General features: G+C 52.2%; 1 protein-coding gene across 4 annotated transcripts in view; it reads right to left on the reverse strand.

The window, feature by feature from the left end:
• Nucleotides 1-3296: 3296 nt before the first annotated feature.
• The window catches only part of Adgrg1 (adhesion G protein-coupled receptor G1), a 38285-nt gene continuing 29028 nt past the window's right edge, over nucleotides 3297-12553 (reverse strand). For all 4 annotated transcript variants that reach the window (XM_038312772.1, XM_038312770.1, XM_038312769.1 and 1 more), the window contains exons 6-14: nucleotides 12224-12355; nucleotides 11744-11860; nucleotides 11379-11424; nucleotides 11091-11194; nucleotides 8411-8529; nucleotides 7158-7426; nucleotides 6307-6415; nucleotides 5085-5353; nucleotides 3297-4101 (exon numbers count right to left, since the gene is read on the reverse strand). In XM_038312772.1, the coding sequence (XP_038168700.1) occupies nucleotides 3971-4101; nucleotides 5085-5353; nucleotides 6307-6415; nucleotides 7158-7426; nucleotides 8411-8529; nucleotides 11091-11194; nucleotides 11379-11424; nucleotides 11744-11860; nucleotides 12224-12355 (1296 nt within the window). In that variant the 3' untranslated portion in view covers nucleotides 3297-3970. The remainder of the gene's footprint in view (nucleotides 4102-5084; nucleotides 5354-6306; nucleotides 6416-7157; nucleotides 7427-8410; nucleotides 8530-11090; nucleotides 11195-11378; nucleotides 11425-11743; nucleotides 11861-12223; nucleotides 12356-12553) is intronic.

The raw sequence follows: 12553 nt of genomic DNA on the forward strand, positions 1-12553 counted from the left end.
TTCCCATGCCTGTGAGAAGGACCAAGTGGCAGACAGCTTGTGCACAAGCTGACTGTCAGCATTTGGATTTGACGAGACCTGTAACTGGCCAAGTATACCCAAGAGACCAAAGACTCGGAAGTCATATGAATAAGGCCAGATACGAACCTAACCTGCTGGGCCCGAGAGGTGAAGGGAGTTGATACTGTGGGCCTTGAGCCTCTCCCACAAGGCAGGATAACAGGGAGAATAAACTGGTGTGCTGGCGTCAGGAACAGGGGTGCGGGCCCTGTGGAGGTGGCCAGGGTCTGGGGGAAGTGATCAGCCTGACATAATTATCATGGCTACTGCCTGGCCTGGAGACCCTGCACTAGCTGTCTGCTGCTTGGCCCCCCTCACAAGGCTTGGGCAGGACTCGTGACGTGTGTGGAGTTGGCTAGAACTAGCACGTGACGGTAATGAGTCCTGCAAGGTTACTCACCCTCCCCAAGCTGGTCACTGCGGGTCCAGGCAGGAAGAAAGGGAATCACATACATACAAACGCACGTACATATGTACACATATACACGTGCTTAGCAAAGGGGTGACCCCAAGGAAGTCATGGGTAAGGCCAGGCTTGGTATTGTCACAACTACTCAGACGGACAGAAGACCCTCTTCACTAGCACCCCTCTCAGATCTGACCCTAGCTCTGCTCCGCTCTCAGGTCTTTCTGGGGAGCTGTCTCTCTGTAGCTGTCCTCTCTCTCCCCTCTCCCCTTCCTTCCACACGTCCCCTGCTAGGCCCTTTGGACCTGAGGGGGTGTGAGAAGGGATGGTGGGTCACTCTTTTTCTGGTAAAAGGTGGGTAGGGGATATAGCCTGGATTCCCAGGTCAGAATCCAGAAGTTCCTGTGTCCTGAGTTTCCTCTGACAGGAAGATGAGAAGCCACCGGGCCTGCCCCTCCTCCAGCCAGCCTCCTCTGGCTGCTTCTGGCCTCCCTCCTAGAGACAGGCAAGGGTAAGGATGTGTGAGATGCTGGGCCCTGACATCCTGGGGCCACCCTAGACCCCATGCTGGCTCCATGGGTTCCTGAAAAAGCCTAGTGATCCACAGACAGCGGCATGGTGTCAAGTGTTCCTGGAAGGCCAGAAAGGGGCATCCAGGGAAGTGGAAGGGCCAGGGTCCCATGGGACCAGGGACTGGCCTAGCGTTCCTTCAAGAGCCCCCGGGGTCACCACATTTCAGGACTAACATAATTGTAATGTCCCCTTCTACTACCTCCCTCCCCAGCTTATCCCAATGTCTCCTAGTCAGCCAGGCCTCAAGCCCTCTGCCCCCAGCAGGCATCACCTGGCTACCCTGGTTGTATCACAAACAGAAAGATGTCTCCGAGGCTCCCTAGCTTGTCTTAGTGGGAAAGTGTGTTGTCTACGCTCAGCCTAAAAAAGGGCTAACAGGGCCAAAGGAGCCCCTTAAAGCCATTAGGGGTCCCACCCCTTTATCTGAGCTGCCTTGAAACCAGAGGTTCAGGGAAGAAGTTAGGGGGTGCTTTCTGCCTGTGAGAGGGTGTCAGTCAATAGGGCTCAGAGACCTAGAGGCCTACAAGCACTGTGATCCTGCTCAGGCAGAGGGACTTGGGAAGGGTTGGTTCTTCACTCATAGGTGGGGTCATAAGAGCCAAAGTAAGCCAGGCAGTAGAGGCACATGCTTTTGATGCCAGCACTTGAAAGGCAGAGGCAGGTGGATCTCTGAGTTCGAAGCCAGCCTGGTTTACATAGTGAGTTCTAGGACAGCCAGAGCTACATAGAACAACCCTATTTCAAAACAACCAAACAAATAAACAGCCCCTAAGTAGAATCAGAGGCTCCCACATACTAAGGTCCCTTCAGGTCCCCAAATCTGCCACATTCATTCCTTGGTGTGGGAACTGCCCGTGTACCTAGATCCTCTGAGGCAGCATTGTCTGGTTACAGAGTGCCTGGCCTAGTTTACTTCCCAGTTTCCCCTGGAGCCAGAGCCATGAAGGGTGGGGGTGGGGTGTGAGTGTGGATCCTGGCTTATCTCAGACTTCAAAGGCAGAGGAATAACCTTCCTTCCTCCTTCCCTTTCCTGACAGGGTCTCACTATATAACCCAGACTGGTCTTGAACTCTCAGTCCTTCTGCCTCAGCTTCTCAAGTACTAGGGGCTGTATTCACCACCACACCCTGCTTTTTATACCTTTGTACCTGGAGACAGATGGGGACAATCACACATAAGGGGACACCTGAGACGTGTCTAACATGTGTCACATGAGGAGGAGGAGAGATGTGAGGAGCAGGCTAGAAGCAGGGTTGGGAGAAAAGCTGAGCCATTTCATTTTTGCCTCAGACTGGTGGCCCAACTGGTCCGTGTATACCATGTCTGGTCAACGTCTGGGCGCTCAACTCTCAAGAGTGACCTCCTTGGCTAGGAAGGTTTTGCATGTCCAAGATATTAAGATCAATGGATTTTTTTACTTCCTAGTCTGGACCCCATGAAAAGCAAATGACGTGGCTACCTAGGTCCTCCTCCACATCACAATAGCCAGCTGCAGCCAATGCTCATGGTCTCCAGTTCACTGCGGCCATGCCTCTGCCCAGAACCACCCCCAACAGACACCAGCTGCCCATTTCTCCATTTTCCTGAGAAAGTGTCTCCAAAAAGCACACATGTGTGCACACGCATGCACACACAAAGCTGAGACGGAACTTCTCCAAACTGTGTTGCTTTGCCATGGCATCAGATAACAGCTGATTTTTATTTTTCTTCTCAACAATCCCTACAGTTTCCAAACTCTCTACACAGAGCTTTAATATCAAAAGACAAACAAATCGGAGTTTAAAAAGAGCATATCCCCCTCATTTTGAAGGCTGAGGTCAAGATGAAATGCTACCTCCTGCAGGAAGTCCTCCTGGATTCCCAGTCAAGAGACGTGGTCCCCCATCCCTGTAACTAAAGCTCCAGAACAGTGTGGAAGTTTCCAAAGGGCCACTGCCAGATCTTACCACCTGGCACAGGACCAAAGTATGTTAGTGGGACAGAATTCACGGCAGGCAGTCTGGTGTCCTCAGAGCCATCTGCAGTGATTTGAAGATCACCCCTCAGGAGAACATCAAGCTACCAATGTCACCAGAGAGGGCTGTCTTGGTCTTCACAATATTGGGTTGAAAAAAAGCGCCATCTCCCACAGTTCTTGCTGGAGGGAGGCTTCAGGAGAGGCGGAAGCCCCTCTGAGGTGTGAGCAAGGGGGAGGCAGCTTGGTGAGAGGCTCAGACAAGTTGGCCTGGTCCAGCCCTGGAACCTTCCCTGAGCCAGAGGCCCACAGCAGATAGAAGTTTATAGCAGGCATCAGCTACCCCAAATCATAGCATAGACCTGGGACTCCAAGCTGCAGGTGGAGGGCTAGGGGACCACAGAGAAGGAGCGGATTGGGGAAGGAAGAGGGCTGGCAGGCAGGTAGCAGGAGATGCTCGTCTCCCAAGGGGTTCTGGCTCCATAGCTTCTCCCAGCCAGCCCATCCACCCTCAGTGTTACCCCCAGGATTGAAAGTCAGAGACAGGCAGAGTGCCACGTGCTGACCACAGGGACAGAGTGGCAAGAGCCAAGGCAGCTGTGTCTCAGGCAGGGGCAACCGTTCAGGATGTGTCAAGCTCCAAAATCTAACCCTAACCGTGGCTTGGGCCTGCGAGTCTCACAGCTGGGCCCAGAGGTGACCAGTAAGGCAAGGCCTGAGGCTCCAGCCTGATACAGCTGTGAGGACAGCCCCACAGCCAGCATGGCAGTGTGCTTCGGGGACCAGATCTGGGGGCAGAGTAGTCCCCAAGGTCAGCTAGGTATCAACCTACCAGAACAACAGCCCTATCCCTCCAAGACTAGGGCCTTCTCTACTACGATGCCCCTACCCAACAAAGGCTGGGCACAAAACCGAGCCACAGACAATGTGAACAGGCGCCATGCGTGTGTCCTCCCACGGGGAGGTGGGGCAGTGGCCTAGATGCGGCTGGAAGAGGTGCTGCCGGAGCTGATGGGGAGTTTGACGCTGTCCGAGTTGTTCTTCAGAGGGGAGGGACCACCTCGGGCCTGGAACCGCATGGACCAGTACCACAGGAAGATGAGGAAGCCTGTGGGCAGAGAGGCACATGCTTCATTAGGAAGGGAGACCCACGTCTGGCCCTTGGTTCCCTCTCAGAGTCCCTCCGTGCAAGGATCCAGCCATATACTCAGGGCCCTGGAGTCACTCGTGATGATTCGGTACCCTGTGGCATGACAGTGGTTCAGCGTTTACATAGCAGCTTAGGGTCCTGTACCTCCAAGAGGACTAGAAGGGGATGCCTAACAACACTATTTTGGAATAAATTTCCTCATCCCTTTCTATCCCACGGTGACTCCACTGACTCTGACATAGCCGTGTGGCCCCTGGTCAGTCAGCAGTCAGGTGCCAAGGTATCTAGGCCTTTGTGTCTGAGTATGGGAGGCATGGGGTAGAGGGTATGGACCCTATCAGCCTCAAGGTGAGGCCTCCAGGATCCTTCTTCCAGCTCCCACTGCCTGACCTTCAAGCCACACTCCGCTCCCCAGCCTCCCAACACTTGTTCTAACCACAGGGCCTTTGCTTTTGCCCCTCCCCCACCTGCCTCTCCTATACCGGATCTCCCTGACCTGTGCCATAGGCAGGCTTCCCTGGGCATCTTGTTCAGGTGCAGAAAGAATCAGTGGGTCTGAGCGGGCTAGGGTTTGTCTTTCCCAGCTCCCGGTGAATCTGACAATGTTGACCCAAGACCACTGTCCCCGCCAGCCTGGGTTCCACACTTGTCATTGTCTACCACAACTCTCCTACTGAGTCTCCTTGGTGGCCACACACTTTCTTGACCACACTGTCACCCTGTCACCCTGGGGCTTAGCACAGGGCTAAGTGCACACAGTAAGTGCTCAGTACAGGCTCGTCCTGCGTGTGGCCTGGGTACCCTCAGGAGGAAACTGAGGCCCAGAGAAGGGAGCACTTGTGGTTCCCTGGCCATCTCTTCCCTTTGCTCCCACTGCAGAGAGCGCACCAGCTGGAGGGGTAAGGGTTACGGAGTAGGGGTGGGGCCCTCACCATGCCTACCTTGGAAGGAAGTTATGATGCTGAAGAGGTAGAGGATGACAAGCTGGAAGGTACCGGAAGCAAAGGAAAAGAAGACCAAGGCCCAGGGAAGACCAAGGACCAGGCTGAGGCCCAGCAGAGTCAGCACGTGGGGCCACTTCTGGTTGTGTGGGCGAAGCCGCAGGATCTGCACCACCATGGTGACCAGCATGGCCAGGTTGAAAAGGAATACCAGGCTGAAGAGGCCCAGGTTGGTGACATAGCTAACCAGAGAGTCCCGAATCCAGCACCTGGAAGAGAGTAGGCAGCTCAGCAAGGGGAGGCTCAGCTTAGGAGTGGGAGCAGCAGCAGGGTCCTGGGTGGTGCTGGGCGAGGCGTTGGGAATGCTCGTCATGTACAAACACCACTGCCCTGCTGTCTTTGTACTGTTTTTAAAGTCGGTCGGTTTTTAAAAAAATATTTCTTTTTATGATTTTTAATTATGTGTCTGTGTCTTCAAGTGGATATGTTCACATGAGTGCTGGTGCACAGAGGTCAGAGGGGTCAGATCTTTTGGAACTGGAGTTCCAGGCGTCAGCGAGCTGCCTGATGTGGGTGCTGGGAACCAAACTCAGCTCCTCTGCAAGAGCAGTGTGCACTGTTAACCACTGAGCCATCCTTGGTGTCATTTTTGAAGACACACCTACGAATTACCCAGTCAGATAGCTTAGAAGCAGGTATTAAGGAAACCATGTTCTTGACAGTACATGGTTGAGGCAAACCCACCAGGCCTGGCGCAGCGGGGCAAATGTCATCTACATGGACCCAGTGGAAAACATTCCTTCCAGGCCTGGTACTCAAGAGGCCTGGCTGGCTTCAGGTCTAATTTGAGGATGTCCACTGTCAGATGGAGTAAGTTAGGGGGTGGAGGAGGGCTCCTCCATGCCCTCTAGGCCACAGGCCTCCATCTGCCTCAGAAGTAGTTAATGTGGCAAGGAAGCCTGATGGGGGACCATGTGGTCCAACACCTCTCCACTGAGGTCCAGAGAAGGGCCAGGCTCTGCAGCATGGGCACCTGAGTGCTGGGGGACAGTCTCGGCCTCTCTTAGGTTCTGTGGTCCTTAGCTCTGGGTTCTGGCCACTGCCAGGCCCATTCCTCCAGCTCACTGGAGCTCCTAGCCTCCTGGGCAGCATGGCCTGGTGAGGCTGCTGTCCCTGCTCCTCCCCCAAGGCCCACCTTCCTGCCCCTGCCACAGCCACTCACATAGAGGGGTAGATGACACGGTCTGGAGTCCGGCGCACAGCCAGGATGATGGGGCCATAGTTATTCACATCCACCAGCGCCACCAGAGTGACCAGGAAGACAGGAAAACCTGTGGGCAGCAGGCAGAGGCTCTGGCTCAACCCTCGGAGTCCATTTCCTCCGTTCCCAGTGGGCCTGAGTAGGTCCTCTCTGGTTTCCCATAATGGGTAGGCTCTCTTTCAACTTTGCCCTATCCCTTCCCGAGTCTCCCAGGAGAAAAGATCTGTGGTCCGCTGTTGAAGCCTGGTCAAACAAGGAAGATGAGAGGATGATGGGGCTGTGGGGGCGGGCAGTAAGAGGACACCAGGAACTCTAGCAGAGAGGACAACTTTGACTCCCTGATAGCAGAAATGGAAAGTTCCATGTGGGGGTGGAGAATCCCCCCACACAGCTAAGGTTGCCACAACCAGCTCAGATTTTGTAAATCCTCTGCAGAAGGTGGATGAGAGGGACACGGGAAGAGCAGCAAGGGGTGTGGGGAGGTCACGGTCTGTTCAGTGTCCAAAGTGACCCATAGTAGCAAACTCTGGGTCCCAGTATGACTTGAATAGCCCGAGACGCAGGTAAAGTGAATTGTCATCAGCCAAGAACAAATGCCAAAGTCATAGAGACTCTGCCACATAGGATTTGGGGGGGGGTGTCGTCTATGGGTGGGGTCATTTCTAGCCTAAGTGGCCCCAGTCCAGGTAGAGGAACCAGTTGGTCTTCCTAACAGGGAAGGGCAGAACCTGCTGTCTGTGCTTGGCCTGAAGCCAGTGGGCAATAGATAAGACAGTAGGTGCTGGTGTCGTCTCCTCTCCCCTGCCACTTACCCCAGCCCACGATGCTCAGCTTGAGCAGGTAGCCAGGAACGTAGGTACCAAAGACCTCTACCACCAGTCGGTAGAGGTTGTAGCCCTCAAGGCCCATCCAGGAGAGGCAGGCAAGCAGGGAGAAGTGCAGGAAGATGGCGCTAGTGCGACAGGCAGCCTCGGAGCCCGCCAGTGCCACAGGCTCACTGAGCAGGAAGCTCACATCCAGCAGGAAGACAGCCAGCAGCAGGTTCATGTGCACTTTGATGGTGTAGTCACGTGACTTCCTCCTACAAGAAGCATGTACTGGTGGGCCAGGGCAGGGCCAGGGGTATGGCCCTATTTTGTTCTCCCTCCTCTTCCTCCTCTCCTCTCCTCTTCCCTATGCCCCTCTTCCAGGAAGCCTTGCATGCCTCCTCCGTGGCTGTCTGTCGTGTGGGGCTCTGAGTAGCTGTGAACACGTGCCCAACAGCACAGTGTGGTATCCCTGTACCCCATGATTTGAAGGAATTCCAGAGCTGCAGACACTGGCCCCACAATAACCATCCTCAACTCATTCTTTTATCCTATGCTGCCCCAAGCTAGTCCAGTCCACCTCAGACTGCCCTGTCCTTGACGCAGTAGGAGGATAGAAATGGAAAAGTGTCTGATGCAGGAAGACTGCATTTCCCACTTGTCCATCTGCCTCTGCCCCTGCCCCTGCGCTCAGTGCCCTGCCCACCCCGGCCTCGAAGCCAATCACTGCCTGTCCTCAGCCTAGCCTTGGTGCACAGCTGCAGCGCACCTGGTCACGATGCACCTGATTATGACACACCTGTACCAAGCTCCACCCCTCCTTCTGCTTCAGGATACTTGAAGACTTGCTGAGGGTCTCCCAGAGCCAAGGACGTCTCTCCTCCACCCAGGCAGGCTCAGGACCTGACTGACCTCAGTATGAGCACTCAAGCACTGACCATTGGACAATCTCTTTCACTCCCTCAATGTGAGGCTTCAGAAGTCTGCCACCCTCTTTGAACAGTGCATGGTGTGTGGATACTCAGTCTGAAGTCACCTAGTCCCATTTCCATCACCATTGTGTTTCTGTTACCCTGTGTGCCCCGCAGTTTGGGTTCTAATTGTTTACACCCTCAGTGTTAAAGCTGGATTGACCGTTACTGTTGGTATCCAATGAACGCTGCATGAGGCGGTCAGTCCATGGCTCATACTTTGGGTGAAGCAAGCCTGCATTGTCCTAGGCTACACGATGTAGAACCACACTGCTTCCTCCGGCCTACCTGGAGCAGAGGTAGGCGGCAATGGTGAAGACACACGCCAGAGCAGAGATGACACAGCCCACGTAGGACAGGAGCGTGAGGTAGTGCTTGTGAATGGCTTCTACCTCCATGGATGACACCTGAATGGGGACAGAATGGCAGTCTCAGCACGCTCCCCTCCCCAATAGCCAATGTGTGCCCCTTCCTGATCAGCTGGGAGCTGATAAGCCCCTCCCACCTGAATGCGCTTCCAGAGGCCTCTGGGAGTCCCTCCCAACCCAGGCAGTCTCTGATTCTCAAAGACCAGGAATTCTCACCCAAGATGTGAGCTCTGGCCCAGCCTGAAGCACACAAAGCCCTAGCTGAGGCAGTTTGAACTGGGGATTGTCCATTTGACAATGGTATCAAGCATTGACAACATTCTGGCCTCATTTTCTAAAAAAATTCAGAGGCTGGACACATTTTTCCTAGATGAAATATTACCTTGGGTATTCTACCATCATTTGCTTTCACAGGAACCTCTGGGAAGAAAAGTCAGCTGGAAGCAATCTTGGATGACAACGCCCCCCCTCCCAACAAAGTTTACCCTCAGGTTTAGGGACACTAATTGGTGGCTGGTATAGGGTGGTCGGGTTGTGGAAGGCTTTATATGGACTCGGGTATAAATTATGTGTATATATATATATATGTGTGTGTGTATATATATATATATATATATATAAAAGGGGGGAGGGATTAACTGGTGATCTGAAGGAATAATTGATTTTTGTGAGTTATTGTTTTTTAAAAAACTATATGAGTGTTGATTCTTGTATATTGATATATTAAACATTATATGAGAGTATGATACTACCTCTGTTTGAAACAATTGTTATATTTACATTGTTTACTATATTGCAATGTACTTCTCTACCTCTGATACTATTTATGTAATGACATTGTTTACTATATTACAATGTACATTTCTACCTCAGATATTATTTATGTAATGACCCTGTTTACATTTGGAAATCATTGTCTTCATTTATTGCACAGTTGTCTATTCTATTAGTCATACAGTTACATAAGTGTTAAAATTATATGTTGGTCATATTTATATTTAGGACAATCAGGTTTTTTAGACACATAGAGGTTGTATTTAGTATAGATAGCATAATCTTCAACCTCTTTGAAGAGCTGTAGAACATGGCCTTTAATCTAACCTAGAGTTTTGTATTTATGAGACACAATCACTCCTGGCAACAATGCTCTACTCCCGAGAGAACGTTGAGCACCAAAGACACTCCACTGGGAGTTTGTCTTCTACTTGGCAGAACTGGCCTTGGGGCAAAGAAAAGCCCATACCTCCATTACTGACTAAACTACGAAATATCCATAAGTGGATAAAACAGAATTGTCTTATCTTGCCAAGACAGGATAGGATTGTTCTACTAAAGGTTCCTTGCCGTTGTATAATGGTATGTCAGGTTTTTTCAGGCCTCAGCCAAAGTTGGTTGCCTCAACATTGCTATCAAGACTTCGTGTGGTTGCCCAGGTAGTCAATTGTCTCTGTCTTCTGTTGCACATTTTGGAAGTTTCTCGTTTGTGCTTCCTGGTTGCTTTGGTAATTTTACTCTCCTTCTCAGATCTTTGATGGGGTTGAAGATTAGATAATGGTAGCTACCTTCTAGATTATCTAGACTTCCCAAAGTAGAGTGATTAAAAAAATTTTTTGTTATATACTCCTCGCCTGATATTGTTTACTTCTTATAATTTTATATGATCTGTTCCCATTGTATATAGTTGTATTTGGTTTCTGAATCTGTCTTATTTAGACAAAAGGGGGAGATGTTGGGGCAGCTGGCCCAATCCCTGCGTTCAGGGACGTGGCTGCCCCAGCAGAGTAGCATACCCCTTAAATAGGATCGGGGTGCCGGGAGGAGCCCCGTTTTAGCTCTCCCCTGCGTACCTGCTGCTCCGCTGGACCCTAGGTTCTGTAAGTTCCCTTATTTCCCCTTTTATTAAAACTGATTTATTATAAAAGGACTATCTTGGTTATTTCCTAACCCCTCCGACCGCCGGCAGCCGGTACAACCAGCTGCCAGGAGAAGCTGAGCTCAGACTTTGAAATCCCCTAGTGCCACTGAAGCTGCTTCAGACCTCTGGGGCAGGAGATGCTCACCCTATGTGCTCAGAAGAGCTGGTGTCGGGAACAGTATACATTTTTGATTTGACATATTTTCTCCTCACAGTGGGTTTATCAGGATGTAACCACATTATGAGCCAAGAAGAATCTTGGTTTTCATGATGTTCAGTCCAAAAGTTAAGCTCCCCAGCTTCTCACACCAAAGGATTCTGGGAGCATGAAGTCGGTCAATAAAGCCCCTGAGATTTGGGGTCTGAAGGAGCACATCTTAGTGGCTTCTGGTTGGGGGCATATAAGAAGCAGTGTTCTGGGCCAGGCTTGTGGGTGGGAATCTGTGTTTTCATCACACACCAAAACTTGAGAACAAAGAGCAAGCAAGAGCTTGAGGGACCAGCGCTTAATGACCTGAGCAGCCTCAGGTGTGTGACTCAGCCTCCTTCAAGGCAGGATAATGAATAGGAGCTGCCTTGGAGGGTTATTTGGGATTAAAATGAGTCAGCAGGTTCCAAGTACGTAACACGGCACACAACTTGACCTGTGGCCGAAATGCAAGGGAGTTACGGCGGCGACACCTACCATCAAAACCGCAAAGTAGGTCAGATGGCTGCACAGGCAGGATGTCTGCGTGTCTCTGCAGACGGTCTCACAGCCCGCACTGCTCCAGCTCCCAGGGTTGCTTGCTGAGGGGAACGCATGAGATTCTGATCGACCCCACCATGCCCTCAACACAGACTGGACCATTCTTGCAAGCGTTTCCTCCCCCAGCAGAGCCCTGGCCTCCATCACTCCCTCCTCTAAGCCCATCTTCTCCAGAAACCCATCCCTGGGGATCTTTGTCTCTCCCAGACACCCCTCCATACTCACATGTCGGGTCTTCAACCCAGAACACACACTGCAGAGTCACATTCTTCTGTGGGGACAAGAAGAATGGGCCCTCCATAATTCATCCTCGGTGTTCCTTCCAAAGTCAACGCCCCATGTTTTCTCTACAGTCCACCCTCTGTTCTCTCTGCCCTCCTCCCATGATCCTTCTATAGCCCACCTTAGTACTCTCTCCAGCCTATCTCTCATTCTTTCTATGGCCCACCCTTCATATTCTCTTCACAGCCCACCTTGCAGCTCTCTCTCTCCCCCAATCTGGGACCTGGCTGTTGGATGCTCTCAGCCAGACAACCTTTCCATTCCGGACAAGTGAGTTGGGAGGGATGGGAGCAGGAAGGAACGCTTACCGGCTGGGGCTGGTGCTGGAAGGTGAGTACCACCGGCTCCGAGAGGTTGCTAACTTTGGTGTTCTGTACAACAATACCCAAGACCTTCTCACCCAAGACTTGGCTGGAATTCTTGTCCTAGATATAAGAAGTTGGGGGGGGGGGGCAGGGAGACAGGTCAGATATATGAAGTTGGGAGTGGGGAGGGCAGGTCGGAGGTTTAAGCCTGAGAAGAAAAGCTAAGGAGGCCTCCACCCACTCTTGCCAGACTTCCTTCACTCCTAGCACTTTGCTCTCAGAGTCTTGTGGGTCGTTCACACTGTCGTGAGAACACAGCGCCTCTTACACCTCTCCCAGGAGATTTGGGCCTTGCCCTACCCTTTCTGCTTTTATAGGAGAGGCTTTGGCTCCTGGAGGAGAGAGATTAGCTACTGTCTTCCCATCTCTCTGTCAGACGTACAAAACCAGTTCCCCAAAGAGTAGGCAGGGAAGACGCCATACCTGGAACAAGGCTTGGCTGCTGAAATCCACTACCAGGAGCCTTTTGGCAGCATCCCTGCGACGGCCTCTGGTCTGCTGGAAGAGGGCCCGCGGCAGCAGCACCGAGTACCCCTGGACCTCACTCTGCCCCTCCTGCGTACCAAGGACCATCAGTGCCCGGCCCAGCATATGTATGCCCCAGGTTCCACCACCCCAACCTTGTGTGCTCTGGGCAATGCCACAAGAGGGCTGGAAGTCAGGTGGCAGGAGTCTAGGCTGGGAGACCCTCAGTGGAGTCTTACAATCTGGACCTTCAGACACCAGCTCTCCCATGGGCTGTGGATTGTCCCT

This window comes from Arvicola amphibius, chromosome 15 (assembly GCF_903992535.2).
Source record: "Arvicola amphibius chromosome 15, mArvAmp1.2, whole genome shotgun sequence".
Lineage (NCBI taxonomy): Eukaryota > Metazoa > Chordata > Mammalia > Rodentia > Cricetidae > Arvicola > Arvicola amphibius.